The 21376-nt window shown below is 38.0% G+C and overlaps 1 protein-coding gene across 2 annotated transcripts in view; it reads left to right on the top strand.

Moving 5' to 3' along the window:
- The first annotated feature begins 3299 nt into the window (after positions 1 to 3299).
- ism2a (isthmin 2a) overlaps positions 3300 to 21376 on the top strand; it is a 40566-nt gene continuing 22489 nt past the window's right edge. For both annotated transcript variants that reach the window (XR_003934589.1, XM_030127512.1), the window contains exons 1-2: positions 3300 to 3851; positions 12923 to 13171. Coding sequence is in view for 1 of the 2 variants with exons in the window: in XM_030127512.1 (XP_029983372.1) it covers positions 3735 to 3851; positions 12923 to 13171 (366 nt within the window). In the remaining variant the exon portion in view is untranslated. The remainder of the gene's footprint in view (positions 3852 to 12922; positions 13172 to 21376) is intronic.

Raw genomic sequence — 21376 nt, forward strand, 5'->3', positions numbered from 1 at the left:
TTAAAAAAAACAAAACAAAACAAAACAATGAAAATTTGCAAACAGTCAAGTAGTCAGTCAGTAAACAGTTGGTGAAGTAAATGGATCAATGTCCCAGGCATCCCCCGTCCTTAGTCTTGGCAAGGAAAAACTCCAGAAAACCCAGTGGGAAAAAGAGAAACCTTGGGGAGAACCATAGTGAAGGAGAGATCCACGCCCATGGATGGACAGGCTGTAGATGAGACCAGGACTGACGGACATCCATTTGCAGATGTTATTCCAGTCTGTAAGGATGGAAAATAGTCAGCTGATTCACCATGTTAGCCCTTTGAGACAGATGCATCTTTTACCTTTGCATCATAGTGTGTTCATGCAATTCTCTCAATTATTGCAAATACACAAATAATGACAAACATTTTAATAAATAATACCTGATAAGTATCTACTGTAGAATTCATTGTCTATACTAATACTATTTTCTGAAGATTTTTCATAATTTAATGTGTTTTTGAGGTTATTGCGACTTGGAGAGTGCAGACCTCCACCAAAGCAGATCACCCCCCCACACCCCCACTCCATCACCACCAAAACTGAATCATTTGTTCCTCGTGCCAGTGTCAACATTTCCTGAAAACTTCATCAAAATACACCCCCCCGTCTGCACCCCCACCAGTCACCACCAAAATATAATCATTTGTTTCTTATGCCAAATTTCATCCAAATCTGTCTGTAACTTTTTGAGTTATCTTGCTAACAGACAGACAGACAGACAGACCCCGATGAAAGCATAACCTCCGCCGCTACACTTGGTGGCGGTAATAAAAATCATGGCCATTTTATTATGTATAAAAATGTATGTTCTAAAAACGTTAGGATTAGTGTGCTTCTGAGATATGTGTCATGTGTTACCCATATGACATATGATCATCCTCACCTCAACTGTCCATTAGTATAGCATAGAAAAAGTCGCACACCATATTTCATTGGACCATCTTTAGATTTGACAGCAGGACACATTCACCGTGGTATCATTTATGCCACACAATGCTTATGCAATGTCACAACATTTATTTCAGTCTTGAGTTTCATTTATTTTTGGCCAAGATCTTGTTCTGATAATGGGAGAGTGACTCCGCTGTGTATAGAGTCATCTCCATCACATACCATAGATTCTCAGTGGGGTTCATGTCTGGACCCTGTGGTTTCCAATTCATGTGTGAAAATGGTGGCTCATACTCCTGAACCACTCTTTCAGAATTTGATCTTGATGAATCCTGGCCTTGTCATCCTGGAATATGTCTGTCATTAGAGAAGAAAAAAAACCACTGATGTTCAGGTCATTTAGTATATTTAGGTTCAGCTGACCTCATTGTATGGACACACAATGTCTCTGAACCTAGACCTGATTAACTGAACCAACCTCAGATCATAACACTGCCCCCGCAGGCTTGTACTGTAGGTGCTAGGCATGATGGGTAATCACTTCATCCACCTCTCTTCTCACCCTGATGGGCCCGTCACTATGGAACCGGGTCAGTCTGGACTCATCAGACCACATGACCTTTTTCCAGTGAAACACACTCCAACCTTTATGCTTCTGTTGAACTGATGGTTGTTTAAGACATTAGAAGCTACTGCATCAGTTACAGTTAAAGGACTTGCTGTAACTCAAACATCTTAATCATTGCAAAAAGATATCCAATGGAAGGATCAGAACTATTCATCCTAGTAAAATCCAGGTGGTGGCTTTTTTTGGCCAGGCTTTGTTATGTAGTTCGTAGTTCATACTTAAAATTTAATACAAAAATGAGGTAGTGATGAAGCATGTTTGTGCAAATTATGGTGTCAGTCTGCCTCCTAGTGGTAAAATATCCTGAATCACAGCTTTAACTAAAAGTTGGTAACTTTATTCTCATGCAGGGTGTTTGGTCTTTATACAAATTAAAATTCCAGAGTTTTTCAAAACTGCAATTTTTTTTCCCAAAACCTTGATTTTATGTACTTTTATACTTGCATGTCTACTTTTTTGGCTGAGATTGTACCTCTTGTGTGTCGTTGAAGAGTTCATTTTAATAAATGAATGAATGAATGAATGCAAAATTCACTGTAAATTATGCTTTTATGATAGAAATATTTTCAAAACATGAAAATCACAAAAGTGCATGGATATCACACAAACAAGTTTCACTGGAATCATTCCACTACCAACGGTTAGTGAAATATCTTTTTTTTTTAATTTTTTATTTTTTACCTCCGCCAAAGAAGTTATGCGTTGGTCTGTCTGTCTGTCTGTCCATGTGCAAGATAACTCAAAAAGTTATGGACAGATTTGGATGAATATTTCAGGAAATATTGATTCTGGCACAGGGAACAAATGATTACATTTTGGATGGTAATGGGGGGGGGGGGGGGGGGGGGGGGCACACTGATCTACCTTGGCGGAGGTCTGCGCTCTCCGAGTGCTTTTCTGGTTTTGAATATGTTTATTAATGTATTTCTTATCTTATAAGATTATGTACCTTTGAACATACTCTAAAATTCAATTATGAGAGAAACTTTTTTCCATACTTTAAGACTTTCACCCCAAATTCCAGACTTTTCAAAGTCTGGAAAACAGCGTTTCAAAATTCTGTCCTTTTTAAGACTTTCAAGACGTGTACAAGCACCCTGTCATGCAAAGCAGGATTTAGTCATATTTTATCAGCTGACACACATTAAATCAAAAACGTTGATTCAGTCAAACACATTAAGTAAATACTAGAAAAGCACTTGGAGAGCGCAGACCTCCGCCAAGGCAGATCAGTGCCCCCCCATCACCAACAAAATTTAATTATTTGTTCCTTGTGCCAGTATCAACATTTTCTGAAATTTTCATCCAAATCCGTCCATAACTTTTTGAGTTATCTTGCACACAGACAGACAGACAGACAGACAGACAGACAGACAGACAGAGACACACACACACACACACACACACCAGCGCCGACATAAACATAACCTCCTTGGCGGAGGTAATAATTTCTCACAATACTGTTTTAAAAGCTTAGTAAGTGTAATGTATTATTATTGCCTTTGTATTTTAAGGTCAACATTTTCTGATGCGCATGTCTGCCAAATAAATAAATAAGTAAATAAATAAATATTAAAAAGGCAGAAATCATTGAACACAGCAGTAAGAGAAATCAGGTCTTTGTTTAGTTACATATGTAGAAGTGTCCGGTTTTTGTTGATGTGCCTGATGAAAGTGGCTCTATACCCTCCCACCATTGCGTCATGCAGGAGAGAGGGGGTCGTTTCTCTTAAACCAATACGACAAACTGGAGTTCAACCAGAGGAACTGGCCACCGGCTCGGTGTCACTGCTGTGGAGGTGGATGAGTCCGCTCCGGCGTGTGGACGTGGTCTGTGCGCTCCGAGGACGCAGGAGGTCTGTGGATAGTTTCACCTTCACTCGACGGAAAGTTGCACTGGAATCGTGAGAACTTAGAAAATCCCTCTAAATTTACTTTGAGCTGAAAGTAACAGATTGTAAATAAGGGATTATTAGTGCTCTCAGGGTTTCTATGAGATCGGAGCAGGAAGGAGTCGCTTCGCTGACGAAGCGCACAGGGAACACGCACATGTGCGCCGCGTCGTGCGTTATTGCCCTGTTTCCTCGCCTTTATGGTTTGAAAGTTCTTCTCCGGTCTGAGGATACATGCTGAAGGATTTTGCATCTCGTCGCTTCGGGAGATCATTGGCACAGTTTCAGAGAAGATGCTGCTCAGGGACGCGTCGCATCTGTGGCTGCTGATCCTGTCCGTGTCAGTCAGCGGATTCCCCACAAACCTCAAGAAAATCTCATCCAGAGACAGAAACACCAGCATTACTGAGGTAAAGTGGGTTAGTCTACCCTACACTTTATGTGATTTAAGTCTGAAAGTGGATATTAACTCTGATGCTGGTGTCATCTGGGTTAAAACTTTACAGTACAACTCCACTGTCTCACAAGCTCTGATGAGTGGATTAATTTTTAATCCATTCTTAGTAAATTTAAGAAAATCCAGTTTGTCATTTATTGAGATGAGTAATGTTGAAACTAGATTCATCTCCTCTCACTTGTCTTCTTGGTCATATCAGACTCATGCTGCTCATTTCAGAGTGTCTTTGGCTTAACATTTCTTGGACTGTGTCAGAGTTTTGATGCAGGTTAAGGGATCAAAGTTCTCACCAAAGTTTAAGTAAGCCTGTACATTTGATCATGTTAATCTACTGTAGTAGATGAACAGTAAATCCACAAGGCTGATTTATTTAATTTTGCATCATGATGACTGTTTAAAGCTGCATTCACTTTTCAGTTACCATATTCTGCTGCAGTACTGGACTGAATTGGGGGTGTCAGCTTTTTGTTCAGGATGTCCGCCTAGGTGTGTGTGTCAGTGAACCATACAAACACAGTTTTCATGAGTAACGTATTACAATCAGACTAAGTATAAAATCCACAGTCAGCTGCAAAACTGTTGGCTCTGCAGTTTTTCTTTAACAGACATGTATACAAGACAATTTGTAAGCAGCACAGTTATTAGATTAGATTAGATTAGATTAGATTAAATTAGATTATTTTAGATTAGATTAGATGAGCCTTTATTGATCCCACAAAGGGAAAATCCAATGGTCAAGGCAGCAACAGACTAAAGTGCAAGAAAAAGTGTGCATGCATAAAGATAGTGCAAAAGACAATGTAAAATAATTATAGTAAAAGTAATAAATGAATAAGATAAATGAATTGTCAAATAATATTAAAAATAAAGTTTTGAGAGAAAAAGAGTCAATTTAGACACAGAAATAATCTTTTGGAAACCTTTGTTGAGTGTCTGCTGTGGGCCAGCGATGGGTGATATGACCAAAAATGTCGTCATGAAATTGTCATATCAGTCCATATCAGCAGTTATCATGATACAAATGATTATTTCGTTCAAGGCTGATGTTTGATTCTGAGGGAAAGTTGAAGAAATGGATGTGTATTTTATGTTTTGTGATCAGAACATTTCACATATTTTGAGACAGAACACACAAAACAATTAGAATAGAAAAAAAGGAGGAAAAAAGCAAAAATGTTTAATCTTTTTTGTTTTAGTTAACATTGTAAACTTTATTCAAAAGATGTTTATTGCAATAATCATATCTGGTTATCTTAAAAAGGTGAAGATTAACAATTAAGCGCGCTCTCTCTCTCTCTCTCTCTCTCTCTCCTCTCTCTCTCTCTCTCTCTCTCTCTCTCTCTCTCCTCTCTCTCTCTCTCCTCTCTCTCTCTCTCTCTCTCTCTCTCTCTCTCTCTCTCTCCTCTCCTCTCTCTCTCTCTCTCTCTCTCTCTCTCTCGCTCTCTCTCTCTCTCTCTCTCTCTCTCTCTCTCTCTCTCTCTCTATCTCTCTCTCTCTCTCTCTCTCTCTCTCTCTCTCTCTCTCTACTTTATTTGTAAAGCACTTTAAAACAACCACAGTGGACCAAAGTACTGTGCAGAAGAATAAATAAAACCAAAATAAAGAATAAAATACAAGAATAGGAAAACAGCTGTACATTTAAAAACAAGAAAAGCACTCGGAGAGCGCAGACGTCTGCCAAGACAGATCTGCCCCACCCCCCACCCCATCACCACCAAAATGTAATCATTTGTTCCTTGTGCCAGTATCAACATTTCATGAAAATCCGCCCATAACTTTTTGACTTATCTTGCTAACAAACAAACAAACACGCAAACATGCAAAGCAAAGTGATCACAATACCACCTGGTGGAGGTAATAAAAACAATAAACCAACACCAAAACTGTTTTGTGTGAACTTGCAGTTTAGTTCTATTGACATTAACTCTGAGGAGGCGGGGTTTGTGACCTTTGACCTGACTCCATCCCTATATCCAGTCTATATTTACCCACATTAAGAATTCACTGACACAAAATTCTCTCTTTTTCTTCTCCTCTGTGAGCATAATGGGCATCATGTTACTTCCTGTGTAAACTGGAGTAAAGGCATTCAGCGATCACCAATGCAGCCCGAACACATCACAACCATAAATCATTACAGCAATTTGGCGTGTCATGAACGTCTCACCAGCATCCAGATAGAGTTTCATACCAGCATGCTGTGTGGTGTGAGGAGCTATTTGGGTGCACGGCTGCTACCTTACAGCGGTGGGGACTAGAAATGAATCGCCACATGCACGATAATCAATCTTTCATATACTTATCACATTTCCACCGTAATAACCGGATGAAATGCTTGTACCGTGGCTGCCATGTCCATGCTGTCCCCAGGTGGAGTTACCGCCACATCAACCTGCTCAAACAGAGACTCACAGTCAAGCGTCATGAATGGACGAATGGCTGGTTTTTAGACTCTTGGCAGCGCGTGGCTTCGCTCAGTCAGTGAAGTGGTGAAAGGAGGTTTGTGCGTGGTTGGTGTTATCTGAAAATCAACTGCGCACTCCACCGGTTGAGTTGAAAGATAACTGTTGGCTGAACATGCCTGACTTTCATCTTGCTTCTTAATTTACAGAAGCTTTATTTCTTAAGTTCTGCCATGTCAGTGTTTATAAGTACAACAGGAATGAGCAGACATTAATGTGTGTGTATAATCCTGAAAGTTAATGAACCGCATTAATAACGTTTAGAAATATATAAAACCATGCAAAAGTCTCAACTACCGGAGCTTCAGGGTTTAGTCTGTGTAGTATTTTTAGCTCAACGGCTGATGAGCTATAGTGAAGGAGGTGTGTCCGGCATTGTCTTCATCATCATCATCTTCTGTGTTGTCATCTTCATCTTTGCTGTCTTCGTCGTCATTATTTTTGTCGTTATCATTGTCTTTGTCTTTGTCATCTTAATTTTTTTGCTCTTGTTGGCTAGTTGTTGTCGTCTTTGTCATCTTTGTCATCGTTGTCTTCGTCATCATCGGCGTCGTCGTCTTTACCGTTTTTGTCGGTGTTTTCGTTGGCATCATCTTCGTCGTCGTCATCTTTGTCACCCTCATCTTTGTCGCCCTCATCATCGTCGTCCTCAGTTTGTCGTCCTCATCTTTGTTGTTGTCTTTGTCGTCGTCGTTTTCGTCATCCTCAGCTTTGTCATTGTCGCTTCATCGTCCTCATCTTCGATGTCATCTTCATCATCATTTTCGTTGTTGTCATCTTCGTCGTCCTTAGCTTTGTTGTGCTCATCTTTGTTGTTGTCTTTGTTGTCGTCATCTTTGTTGTCTGCATTAGCAATTTCCTAATACATCTTCTCTGACGAAACTACTGGTCAGATTCATAAAAAAAAATACGTAGCTTCCTTGGGACAATGTCCATAAAGTTTGTCCGCAGTTTTGAGCAATTTTGAATTTTTAACGAATTTTTGAAATATTAAAAATTTGCCTTTGCTTATAGTGGTCCATATTTTAATGGTTTATATATGGAAAAGGTCAATATCAATATAGTTACTAATGAGCACTGATGGGAAGTCATATATGGACTTTGATTTAATTAGTTGAATTATCCTCCAGTGAAAGTACCACCACTGGATTCTAACACTGGGGCAGAACCTGACAACCTCACAAATTCAAGTTGGTATTGATTATTGATAAAACATGCTGGTGCGATACAGGGCTATTGCTCCTATTTTAATTAGTTGTTGCAGCTTTAATATTTACCTCCGCCAAGGAGGTTATGTTTTTGCAGGCGTTGGTTTGTCAATTTGTCTGTCTGTCTGTCTGTCTGTTCGTGTGCAAGATAACTCAAAAAGTTATGGACGGATTTGGATGAAAATTTCAGGAAATATTGATACTGGCACAAGGAACAAATGATTAAATTTTGGTGGTGATTGGTGGGGGGGTGCACTGATCTGCCTTGGTGGAGGTCTGCGCTCTCTGAATGCTTTTCTAGTTTAAGGCTATGAATCTTGTAAATAAATACAACTGTATGCACTAACGTTTGGCATGTTCTAAAAGGTATTTCTGGAGTTTCTAGAGAAGTACAGACCAAACAACGTGACCAAGACTAATCAATAAGACGGGTCTTGGTCTGTGTCCAAGCAAACACTGGTGTGGCTTATTTTTGGTGTGAAAAAAAAAGCAGACAAAGCTTATGATTTTATGAAAGTATGTAGATGTTAGAACACTAAACATTTTCCGGCTTTGAATATGATTTCACACCGTAAATTGTATCCCATGAAATTGACTGACAAAATGTTTGCCTGGGAACTTGCCCAAATACAAAATCCACCGGACATGCATATGACTTACAACTACAGTGAGTGATTTTCAGGATCTGACACTGAGGCTCTGCAGTAGAGCCAAAAATACAGCAATACTCCCAAAAAATGTTTTCACAATAAACAGTGATATCAGTAATTTTCACATTAAATGTCAAATCATTTTTTTTCCTCCGATTTTTGGTTCTGAGTGAATGTTGGTCAAGAAACCAGGCCATTATATGTAGTTTTATATTATGCAGAAAACAGAAAACAAGATGAAAACTATGTAACATATGTGAAAAGATGAAAAAAATGTAAATGAGGAGGTAGAAGATGGTGTATAAGACATAGCAGGAGAAAAATAGTACGTGAAACTGTCAGAAAAGATGGAATTGGCTTTAAAGGCAAATGATAATATATGCATAAAAAGATCCAACAAGTTGAAAATGGCATGAAAAACTTCATTCATTCATTCATTCACTTAATTCTCTGTCCTCAAGAGGGTCTAAATAAATGTATACAATCTGAATTCATATTCATTTTGTTAGTGATTGGCTGAACAAAAAAAATCTCTAAAGACAAAAGAAAAGCATATCACAATAAAGACAGTGATCACAATATACAGTGCAGTACATGTACAAAAATACTTGCGATCATTGATTTTTATTCATAATGATAATAATAATAATAATAATAATAATAATAATAATAATAATAGTAATATGTTGTTGTTTTTTTTAAAGTTCTACCTCTAGATTTCTTAAATATTTGTCACATTGTCACAATTAAGTAACTATCTGGTGTCTTTAACTCGCACTCAGGAAGAAGACGCAACCTCTAAAGTTAAAATAAATGTTGATTTGACATTTTTTATTATCATAATTAGGATGGCTGTTGCTCAGTTGGTAGAGCGGGTTGTCCAGCGACTGAAGGATCAGCGGGTTGAAGTGTCCTTGGGCAAGACACTGAACCTTAAATTGCTCCCATCAGGGCCTAGCAGCGCCTTGCATGGCAGCAGCTGCCCACTGGTGTATGAGTGTGTGCATGAATGGGTGAATGTGAGGCTTTGTAAAACACTTTGGGCACCAGGAAGGAGTATAAAATGCACTATATAAGTTTACCTTTATCGTAATTATTGACAACTGACAATTTTATCAATACTATTTCAAATAAGCAGGAATGGGAAGCCCTGCAATCTGCTGGCATGATGTGTCCCAATAGTTTTGTCCACATCGTGTATGACGATGATGATGATAACATTGAATTGTTTCATCATCCATCCCTACTCTGCTGATATACAAACTGACATCTGACACATGGATAATCTTTAAAAATGCAGTGAACCTATCCAGGAATAGAGTCTATCATGACACCCCCATTATACTTTACATTCTATTATATAAATGTATGTTTTCTGTGCTTTTCTGCTCTGCTTTTGCCGCTCCAAACCCTCTTCTCCCTCACGTTGGGCTCTATGTTTTCATTAAAGCAAGTGGTTGGGTTCATGTTGCTCACAGGGAGCCTTGAAGCCTGACTTGGTCCAGGTTCACCAAATGAACATGGCTTTTTACACACAAACAGCCACTTTACTTATCCAAACTCTGGAACAGGAATGTGGACAGGGAGATATAGAGTGTGGTTTGGAGGGAGGGATGGGAGGGGGCACATTCAATGAAAAGGAAATCACAGGGGGCATGAGGGAGGAATTGCTACTGCTTTAACTAAATAATCTTGATGGACAGTCATCCCCTCCACTCCCTCCCAGGGGGCATGCTGAAGCTGATACCACATTTTGTGGAGGGCGTCAAATTCTTCCACCAGTTCAAGTTTAAGTTGTTCACTTTATTGTGGAATTGGCTGTGTGGGATGGACAGCTCTCAAATATCCTGCACCCTAGATGAGGTAAAGATGAAACTGTATATTATAATCTATGTATCAGAATGTATGCTTTATGTGATGATCGTGTGTAAGCGCTGGATTCTTTGCCTCTGTGGGATTTTAATGAAGAAACATGATCTAGTGCTTTCACTGCATAAATTTGTACCGAGCTAAAGAGCTCTCACACACAACGCTGCTATGCATTATATACAGCGCATGCAATGTGCATATTCTACATTCTATATAAAGTTCTGCAGCAGACACACAAAACCACTTGCAATTTAGTCTCAGCCAGATCGCATCTCTGGGAAAGTGTTGCCACTCCTGTTGGTCTTATTCAAGTACAAAAACAGGAAAAGTTTTTTTTTAATGTATATAATATTGCAGTCACGGTCATTTTAACCACCAAAACCAATAATCTGGACCAGCCCTGCTTCCTCTGTGTTTATACTCGTCTTATCTAATTAAAATAAAAGAGGGTAGAAAACTGTGTTGCAGTTTAGGGAATATTATTTTTGTTGCTAATCAGGAAACAGTAGATGTTTTTAAGGAAAGACGGAGTCATATTTGAGTTGCACATTAAAACATTCAACCACAACATCCCTTTTTGACTTCAGACTTGACTCAGACCCATTAATAATGTGTCATGAACATTAAAAAAATATATTAAAAGAGGAGCTAAGTTTTTATTTTATATAGCCCCAAACCCTTCGATGCATCACGATTTCCTTCTGCCAACCACATTAGAGACTCAACTTGGACTCTAAATCAAAGCCTTGAGACTTAAGTAAACCAACACACTTCAAACTATTGTGACTCATGGACATCCCATTGTTTTACAGACAAGTAATGATTATGTGTAAGTCTTTTTTTAGGCCAGTTGGCGCCATATGGGCTGTCAGTCTGACTGAGTCCACCTGCATCATAGGCCAGCGCAAATCAGAACTAGACAAGGCTTAATATTATTCCAAACCTTATGATCTGGTGGGGGGTTACATTAAAAATTAATATTCATATTACCATGAATAATTGATGCTGTACAATTTTCTTGAGGACATCAATCAAAATCTAAAAGATAAGTGTCTTATCCCATTGTTTAAATTAAAATGAAATGCTCAGTATAGATTCACTCTGACATTAGGGGTCATATGAAATCAATCTTAGCAAAGTATTTAACAGTCTGGATAAAACTACAGTGAACTGGCAGAGTTATTAACACACAGGCAGGTGGATGATGAGAAAATGGCTTCTTCCTGTTCCTCTATGATTAAATATGTCCATTTAATTGAATCGTGGTTTTCCAAAATGGTGATCCACACTTAACCTTTAAATTGGTTCCAACTGGACACTGTAACATTTGCAAGATGACAGGAATTTCATTTGGGGCCCGAAGCGGCGTGATAATCCTTCTCTTCTCTTCTCTTCTCTTCTCTTCTCTTCTCTTCTCTTCTCTTCTCTTCTCTTCTCTTCTCTTCTCTTCTCTTCTCTTCTCTTCTCTTCTCTTCTCTTCTCTTCTCTTCTCTTCTCTTCTCTTCTCTTCTCTAAAGTACAAATATTTACATCAATTATTCTGAAACTTTAGTTCATGATTGATCTATTCTAGCACAAAAAAGTGTAGTGTATCTGTATTATACAATCAAAACCACAGACGCAGTATTAATATTAGTAATAGTAATACCAGCAGCAGCATTAATAGTAGTAGTAGTAGTAGTAGGAATATTAGTAGTAGTAATATCAGCTGCAGCAGTAGTAATAGTAGTATTAGTAGTATTAATAATAGTAATACCAGCAGCAGCATTAATAATAGTAGTAGTAGTAGTAATATTAATAGTAGTAATACCACTTGTAGCAGTAGTAATAGTAGTATTAGTAGTATCAGTAATAGTAATACCAGCTGCAGCATTAGTAATAGTAGTATTAGTAGTATTAGTAATAGTAATTCCAGCTGCAGCACTAGTAATAGTAGTAGTAGTAGTAATACCAGCAGCAGCATTAGCAAATTAGTAATATTAGTAGCAGTGTCACTATTAGTAGATTTATGTAGTCGTTGTAGCAGCAGGCGTAGTAGCAGGAGCAGCCATGGCTCAGATGGTAGAGCGGGTCGTCCAATAACCAAAGGGTTGGCGGTTTGAATCCTGCTCTGTCCCAGTCATGTGCTGTCCTTGCAAGACACTTCACCCTCCTTGCCTCCAGTGCTGCTCACACTGGTGTATGAATGTGTATGAATGTTTGGTGGTGGTCGGAGGGGCTGTAGGTGTGACAGCTCCTGTCAGGTTACAAATGTAGTTTACCAACACCAGAGGGAGAATGTGAGAGTGAATAAATAAGTGCGCTTTGAGTATGTGTTCATAGAAAAGCGCTATATAAATCTAATCCACTATTAGTAGTGGTGGTAATAGCAGTAGTAGTTGTAGTGATGGTGGTAATAGTGGTAGTAGTATTTGTAGGAGAGATAGTAGTAGTAGTAGTAGTAGTAGTAGTAGGGATGGTGGTAGTAGTAGTAGTAGTAGTAGTAGTAGTAGTAGCAGCAGTAGTAGTATTTAGTCATGGTAGTAGTATTAGTATTAGCCATACTAGTAGTAGTAGGAGCAGTAGTAGCAGCAGTAGTGGTAGTAGTAGTATTAGTAGTAGTAGTTGCAGAATTAGTATTAGTCATAGTGGTAGTAGTAGTAGGAGCAGTAGTAGAAGTATTTGTAGTAGTAGTAGTAGTAGTACTTGTAGTATGTGTAATGTGTGTGATCCGTACAGTCTGGATGTAAACAGAAGCCTATTATTTGGAATTCCAAATAATAAAAGTCTGCTGAAGTGGATGAAGTTCAACAGACCTGTAGGGTTTGTGTCATATGTCTTGTGTGTTTGTTTCAGGTCATATCAGAACATAACCATGGGGCTGGTCAACAGAGTCTTCAGGAGCTGGAGCAGGAGAACTTGTTGCAGACGCTACCCTCCGGACCATCCTCATCCCGATCCAGACACCGCTGGACCCACCAGCGTCACCATGGGGTCCTCCCTCCGCCTGAACCTGAGGAGGACCCTGAACCCTTCATCTTGGATCTGAGGAACTTCCCAGAGTTGGCCAACGCAGACATGGGCTCACAGAACCCTAATATCCAGGTAGGTTGTACGAATGTGAAATGGAAGGTCTACAAAAAACTGTGTTGGATAGACAGCAAGTGAACATATAGTCGTTCGGACCAATGTGTTGGAAGAAGCAAAATGATCAACGTAATGACCTGAGTGACTTTGATCAGGTCCATATTGCAACGGTGATGACTGGGTCAGAGCATCTCCACAACTACAGGTCTTGTTGGGTGCTCCTGGTCTTCAGTGGTTAGTACCGACCAAAAACAGACTAAGGTAGAACATCCCAATCTCAGACCAACTGATCATCTGTGGGAGGGATTGGACAAATAAGTCAGATCCAGGGAGGTCCACCTCTCTACTTCCAGGACTTTAGGGATCTGCTGCTATCATCTTAGCCCAGATACCACACACATCTTCAGAGGTCTGGTGGAGTCTAAGCCTTAGGTCAGAGCTGGTTTTGTGGAAAAAGGGCGATAATATTAGAAAAGTGGTGATGATGTTCTACTCCCATAGATGCATATTGGTTGAGATCTGGTTGTCCTTTAGATACTTGTGGTCGGTTCTAACCATTTTACACTAGGAATGAACAAGAAGATCTGAAGATGCTTCACATTCACAATTTCTCCCTTATCAAACTTGTTCAGATCTCTACTCTTGTCATGTTTGCTGTTTCTAACACATCAACTTTGAGGCTAAATGTCCACTCACTGCCTAATATATCCCACCCACTGATCGCATTATAATGAGATAATCTAAATTAATCCAACTTTACCTGTCAGTGCTCATAATGTTACAGCTGATCGGTGTATCTACTGTTCAGATGAGTTCAAAGTAAGAGCACTGGTGACCTCCCATCGACCGTGCCATATCATCACTGGAATGCAGTTACAGATTAAACCACTGGGGGACGATGCTACTGAGTCTTCTCCACCGCTTTCTTTTACTTCAGACTATGTGTCTCCCTTCTATACGTCCCATCTTTCTGCACAGCTGGTTTGAGTCAGGACCAAGTCTTAAGTTACCACATGCAGGACCCATAACAGCGGGGTGCTTGAATTTTGTCCATGAACCTCCATGAAAGAGAAAGCGAAAAATTTAAATTAAAAAACACCTGAGAGGCCGGTGTGAAAGGTCAAAAGGTCTGGAGCTGAATACTAACAGAGCTGTGTTAAGAATATAAGGACTTGTTGAGTGGATTCAGACAGAAATACATGTAGACACGAGAGAAATGTACGGCAAATATGTGAGGATGAGCTTTTGTTACAGTCGATGAGTTCATCTCTCTTAGGTTTGAGTTATTGTTTTGTCTTTTTTTAAGTAAAGCTTGCTCAGTTGATGAAGATAAATGAACAGTAATAAAGATAGACTGTTATCACAGATGCAGCAAAAGGTAAGATGATCCTGCATTCTGCGGTTCTTTTATGAAGCCAGTGATTATAATAATAAGATATAGTAAAGAAAAGCAAATACAAATGGAGTGTAGGTTACATATAAAGATATGGGCTTATATTATAAATAAGGATGCAAAACATTTAAAAAGAATGACTAAAAACATTGTTCATATGTAGCAAATGGAGCAAATGTGTATTATTTTAACACTCACTGGTCTTGGGATAAACATTATAAACAGACAGTAAGCCAATGCACTTATGTAACTTTAACAAGGTGATTGGAAATGCAAGAAGAGTACAAAGGTAAGGGATGAGATGGTCGGATTTGTGACTCATGTACAACTGTTACTCCTTAATGACATCCAAATGAAAGTCTAATCTTTTGAAATACTATATAAACAAAATATTAAGAAGGCATCATGCTTCCTTGCTTTTCTCAATTACTAGCATCATGAAAAGACTGAAATAAACATCCAGCGTAAACTGAAAGTGAAAGAAATGACATGCATACAAGAGGTAATGCAAACTTTGCATCTCTTATAATGTTCAAAGCAGTTTTTTGCATGCAGTGTTACTAGATGCACCCAAATCTAATCACTTTGACATACAGCTGTGGAAAAAAATAAGAGACCACTGCAAAATTATTTATCACTTTCTCTGTTTTGACCATTTATAAGTATGTGTTTGAGTAAAATGAGCATTTTTTTTATTCTCTAAACTACCAACAACCTTTCTCCCAAATTCCAAATAAAAATAGTTATTTAGAGCATGTGTTTGCGGAATGCGACACACGGTCAAAATAACAAAAAGATGTAGTGTTTTCAGACCTCAAATAATGCAAAGAAAACCAGTTCATATTCATTTCTAAACAACACAATACTAATGTTGTAACTTGAGAAAAGTCCATACGTCAATATTTGGTGGAATAACCCTGATTTTCAGTGACAGCTTTCACGTGTCTTGGCTCTCCACCACTGCTGTTGGATGACTTTATGCAGCTCCTGGCATTGAAATTCAAGAAGCTCAGCAATATTCGATGATTTGTGACCATCCATGTTCCTCCAGAAGTTTTCAAAGTGGGTTCAAGTCTGGAGATTGGACTGGCCATGACGGGGTCTTCATCTGGTGGTCCGTCATCCACACTTTTATGGACCTAGCTGAGGCCAGGAGCATTGTCCTGATAGAAAAACCAGTCCTCAGAGTTTGGGAACACTGTCAGAGCAGAAGTCCAGTAGTTTTCAGTTTAATTTATTTTTATTCCAATTACTTTTGTGGTACTAATATCACTGTTTTTGCCTATTGTAAGAAGATAGTGATAGCCTCAGTAGTGGTGTTTATACTTCTCCTTCTTAAATAAGACATGGATCAGGTGTTCATTCAGTAGAATAAGGTGTGCTTGTGTTGGAATTCAACAGACACAGGAATGGAATGACTGTCATACATGCACACATGCTGATTTCACAGGAAATTGCAGTGGTCTCTTATTTTTTTTCAGAGCAGTATTTACCCATTGAATATATATAAGATTAGTACATCTGTTTGTGAGATAAGCTGCTGACACTCACACACAATGACAAACTATACTGTAGGGCAATAATGACAGACTTGAAATGAACATACATATTTATTTCTCATTCTCTTTTCTTCAGATTCAACAAGAAAATACAGGGAATATGTGCCCAGCCTTAAAAGACATACAAAACTTATCTAAACTAGTTCTAAAGGTTAAAGTCACTGTTTAGTGTGACCTCTGACCCCAGGACAAGAAGCAGCGCAAACAGTTAGTAACACCTGACATGTGTTGAATGAAACCTGGTATAAAACATCAGAAAAGTAATGCAATAAATCTCATATTGTCTGAACAAAAGGTTAACCCTTGCACATGTTAAGTGCAAAGGGAGGTCACACTAAATACTAACACAGGGGTGTCAAACTCATTTTAGTTCAGGGGCCACATTCACCCCAGTATGATCTCGAGTGAGCCAGACTAGTAAAATAAGAACATAATAGCCTATAAATAATGACAACTCCAAATTTTTTATGCGCAAAAAAAATAACATTAAATTATGATAACATGTACATTTTACAAACTATCCAAACAAAAAAGATGTGCATAACCTGAAAAAACTGAAATTTCTGAAGAAAATTAAGAAGAAATAATAATAAGAAAAATTTGATCAATATTATGCCTCAACTTATGATTTCTACATGTGTATTACAGATCAGATCTACCAAGACACAAAACAGGCAGAATATTGTTAAAATTGCACTTATTTTTCTTTAGACAGTTCAGGTTGTTCATATTTGTTTAGGTTATTGACATTTTATTATTAAAGGTTGTCAGAATTTAATGTTCTTTGCAGTAAATCAAAGAGAAAAAATTGGTGTTGCCATTATTTTAGACATGATGTCATATAATTTTTTTTCACTATAAACCAAGAAGAAAATTTGGAGTCATTATTTTTAGGTTGTTATGCTATTGTTTTCGAGTATGATGCCCTTGACTGTTAATATCTTCTGCACTTTGCAAATTCATCCCGCGGGCCAGATCGGACCCTTTGGCGGGCTGGATTTGGCCCCCGGGCCGCATGTTTGACACCCGTGTACTAACACTTTGGTTTATAGAAACGGTTTTTCCCTGAAACTTTTGTTTTTCCTGCTGTTCAAACTTCACATATATTCAGCTTGGATCTTAAAGCAGAGTGTAAGAAATGCATATGTGTGGTCATTAGAACTTTACTAAACTAATAAACCTAATGATAACATAAAACACAGTACTATATTTTGAACAAAAACTAAATTCTCCGTAGATTGTCCTTTCAGTCTTAAAGTTACAGTTAAGAAAATGTCATCCAGTATTTTGGACAGGTACTGTATAATAACAGAGTAGAAGTTTTAGTAGCTGTACATATGAATCAGCTTCATCCAGTCCCTCTGTGTCATAAAGTAGAAACCATAAAGTACATCTTGATTCAGAACGTCTAATCCTTCATCCTCTTCTGCCTTTTGTTGGATTCTCTCCTCATTTCCTCAACTTTGGTTTTGTCTTTATAAACAGTTGCTTTTGAAGACATCAGTATCCTCAGTTTTGTCTGGACTTGTGTGTGCGCGTCTGTCCATGTGTGTGACGGTGCCTGCGATAGAGAAACAGGGAGACAACCTATCGGCCCATCTTTCCATCCTGCGATATTTTATTTATTTTTTTCTTACCCGTGTCTCTCGATCTCTTCCTCGGCTGCACAATGACCCTCTTTCATGGAGGGAGTCTTTTAATCTGATCTTCAAATAAACAAACTTCTGAAAACTTGTGACATCATTCTGTGCATCATGTCTGAGAGCCTGCACCGACATGTGAAGTCATTACACAGTATATACTATTACATAATTTTTTTGGAATAAAACCTATTTTGTAATAATGATTTTTTTTATATTAAAAGTGCAGCTTAAACTATTCAAACATGCCACCTTTGTGCAGATATAACTCTAAACGATGCTTGTGATGACATGATAAAAGCATTTTAGCCACAACAATTGATTACATGCCAGTACACCAGCAATGTGTTTACTTTGAAATAAATCAAAACAAAACTGTAATGAAGCTTTAATACATCTACAAACACATATGGTTCTTCTTCTTCTTCTTCTTATCATTATTATTATTATTATTATTGTACAGGGTGTCCATACAGTCTCTTTACAGTTTAACAAATTTATTACAAAAGCAAATGAATACACAAATCTGTGGGAATTATTACAAAATGAAAAATAAATACTAATGTCTTTTTTTGCCTCATTTAATACACCTCTATATTGACACTATTAGTTGCTCAATTTCTTGCCATGTTGGCTGTATCATATCCTCATCAATGGTGTCAGTGATCTTTTGCTTCAGGTCGTTGATGTCCCATATCTTTGTTCTATAAACAACATCTTTAGCATAACCCCATAAAACGAAATCCAGAGGAGTGGTATCTGGTGACTGAGGTGTCCAGGGAGTTGGGCCATCCCTTCCAATCCACTACCTATTTAACAGAGCCTATTTCATTAACAGGGTACCTGAATAACACAAATGCAATATGATTAACCCTTTAACCTCTGATGTGTCTGTGGGGAGCATTCTGAACATTTGATTTATTTCAGATATTCTTAAAAATTCAACCGTTAACTCAATAGGAAACATTTCAAAACAGGCTGATAGAATAGACCTAGTTCTTTCCATAGACATCTGAGCATGCTCAGTGCACCCCCGACACCTGTGGAATGGGAGTAAAACACAGAACAGTGAGTGAGACCGACTTGCTATAAAAATAGACGGTTTGGGCCTCTTCATTTTTTTTTTACTCCGTTTTCTGTCATTTTTTGTTTTTACTGTTGTGTGCAGTGTTGTTGTGATTTTCCTTTATTTTGTTTTACTGTGTTTTTACTGAGTTTTGACCATGTAACTGCTTTTTGGAGTTCAACCAGGTGTCAAAAAGCAGCTGGACTGATTTAGTAAAAAAAAAGAGCCCCAAAACAAAAAATACTCTGGCAGAAGTCAAATACTTGTTGTTCAGTGTGTTCCAGTTATTATTATTATTATTATTATTATTATTATTATTATTATTATTATGATAACCTTTATTTAACCAGGAAAAAGCTCATTGAGATTAAAAATCTCTTTTTCATGAGTGTCCTGGTCAAGACAGCAGCAGCAGAAGTTACACAAAATAGAAATCACAGCCATACATCCACACTAAAAATATACATAACATATAGTACATAAAACACAATAAAAGTCAGTACTAAAACCAAACATAAAACACTAGATAAGAACATACATATGAAACATCACCATTATTTTAAAAGGTACTGAAAGTATCACAACAATGTTCCTTAAAAGCATCTCAAAGTAGAACCCAATTCAATCAATTAGAAAAACATGTACATCCACATTTATTCATTCATTCATTCATTTTCTGAACCTGCTTTATCCTCACTAGGGTCATGGGGGTCACTTGGAGCCTATCCCAGCTACTTATGGGCGAAGGCGGGGTACACCCTGGACATGTCGCCAGTTCATCACAGGGCTGATGATAGACAAACAATCACTCTCACATTCACACCACACATTTATTCTTTTCCCATTAATTTAAAATGACTTTCAGTACTATTAACAGAGACCAATTCCTTTAGTTTAATCACCTTCTGTAAGTTGTTCCAGGCATGGGAGCAGAAAATTTAAAAGCTTTCTTTCCCAGTTCTCCTCTGACTACAGTTTATGTTCAACATCTTAAATCTCTTATTGATGTACATTCTGAGTGCCTTATTTAGTAAAAACCTGTCAAACTTCAATTCCTCTCTTTGTCTTTTTCTGTTATTCTATCCTGTTTTGACCCTAAAACACACAGTAAAGCAAAACTACTAAAGAAAAGGAACACAAGCACATATACTCACAGCAGCTTTTATGACACTGAAACAGATGACAATTCACAGCAGCACCTTTACCTGGAATAATGTCTAGGGTTAAAAACTTTGATAACCACTTAGTACATAGAACAAATCTGATCATCAACATCTCATCATTTGCTTTTGTAATAGATGTTTTAAACTGTAAAGACATTTTGTGGATCCCCTGTATATCATTATGCATCTTTCTGTGCTGTGGGTGCCATGGGACGGACCGGTAAACAAACAGGGACCCTCACTGCCGCCTTAAAGAAAACCTCTGAGGAATCATGTGGGTCGTAATCGGGCCTGGCAGTCAGATACTGTCGTTACATGCAGGCTCTGGGTAAAGCTGTTTACTGTTGCTGCTGTGGATTTAACACTGCTTGAGAATTATGTCTAAGAAGAGGATTAGCGCCAAAATAATGTCACAAATCCAAATCACATACTAATTATATACACTAGGCATTACAAGGGCGCTGACTCTTAGTTAGTTTACAAAATATCCACATACTTTTCCATTCTGAACATGTAGCGGCACAATGGCGTCCGTCAGCAGCAACAAATGAGACAGTCTGAGACATCCTGGTTGTGTCACTACATCACCACCACCATCTTAGCCTTCTGTTTTTGTTTCCATCGTAAAAGTTTAACACACTGATTAAAAATATTTCCTGCAACGCATAAATCTTTTTTGTCTCCAGCAGGAATGTGCATCTTACTGCCAATGGTAGATGCCGCCTGTTGCATTCCTCTCCTGAATTCTTTAGACTTAACAAGCGTATTTTGCCGTACTTTAACTGTCTTAGATGCAGGTCTACCTGTTGCGACCAGTTCAACCATCAAATATACATCAAGTTTAAATATTTGCTTATATATTAACTTCGATTTGCTTATGTAAACAGTTGAAAATGAGTGTATCTATGGTTTTTTCCACCTCCTGTCCTGTTCCGGTTTATTTCTTTGCAGCCCCACTGGTTTTAAGCTGACTATTTGTGGGTGTTCATACTGTATTATGCTGATAGGAAGCTAAATGATAGACTGTTTTGTGGAGAAGGGGTGGGATTAAATAAGTTATACTTCCTCCCACTCCTTTTCGAGTGTGCAAATGAAGTCATGCTTTGTTTTCATGTATATGTATAAGTTTTTGTTTTGTTTTCTTATAATCTGTTTCATTTGTAAAAACTAAGTAGGATTACTTTGTTTTGTTGCATATTTGAACTAAACTAAACTAAACTAAAACATTTGTGGGTGTCCAGACCCACATTTATGGAACCAGTGGTTTCATTTACCTTTTTATGGCATTATTTCAAAAGGCAATGCATCACATTGAGTCACTACAGTAATCCTAGTCCTATCTGAAGTATTTGATAAAATGTACACAGGGCAAAGAAATCAGCTGTAAAACATGGTTGAATGT

Source organism: Sphaeramia orbicularis, chromosome 22, assembly GCF_902148855.1.
Source record: "Sphaeramia orbicularis chromosome 22, fSphaOr1.1, whole genome shotgun sequence".
NCBI classification, from domain to species: Eukaryota; Metazoa; Chordata; class Actinopteri; order Kurtiformes; family Apogonidae; genus Sphaeramia; species Sphaeramia orbicularis.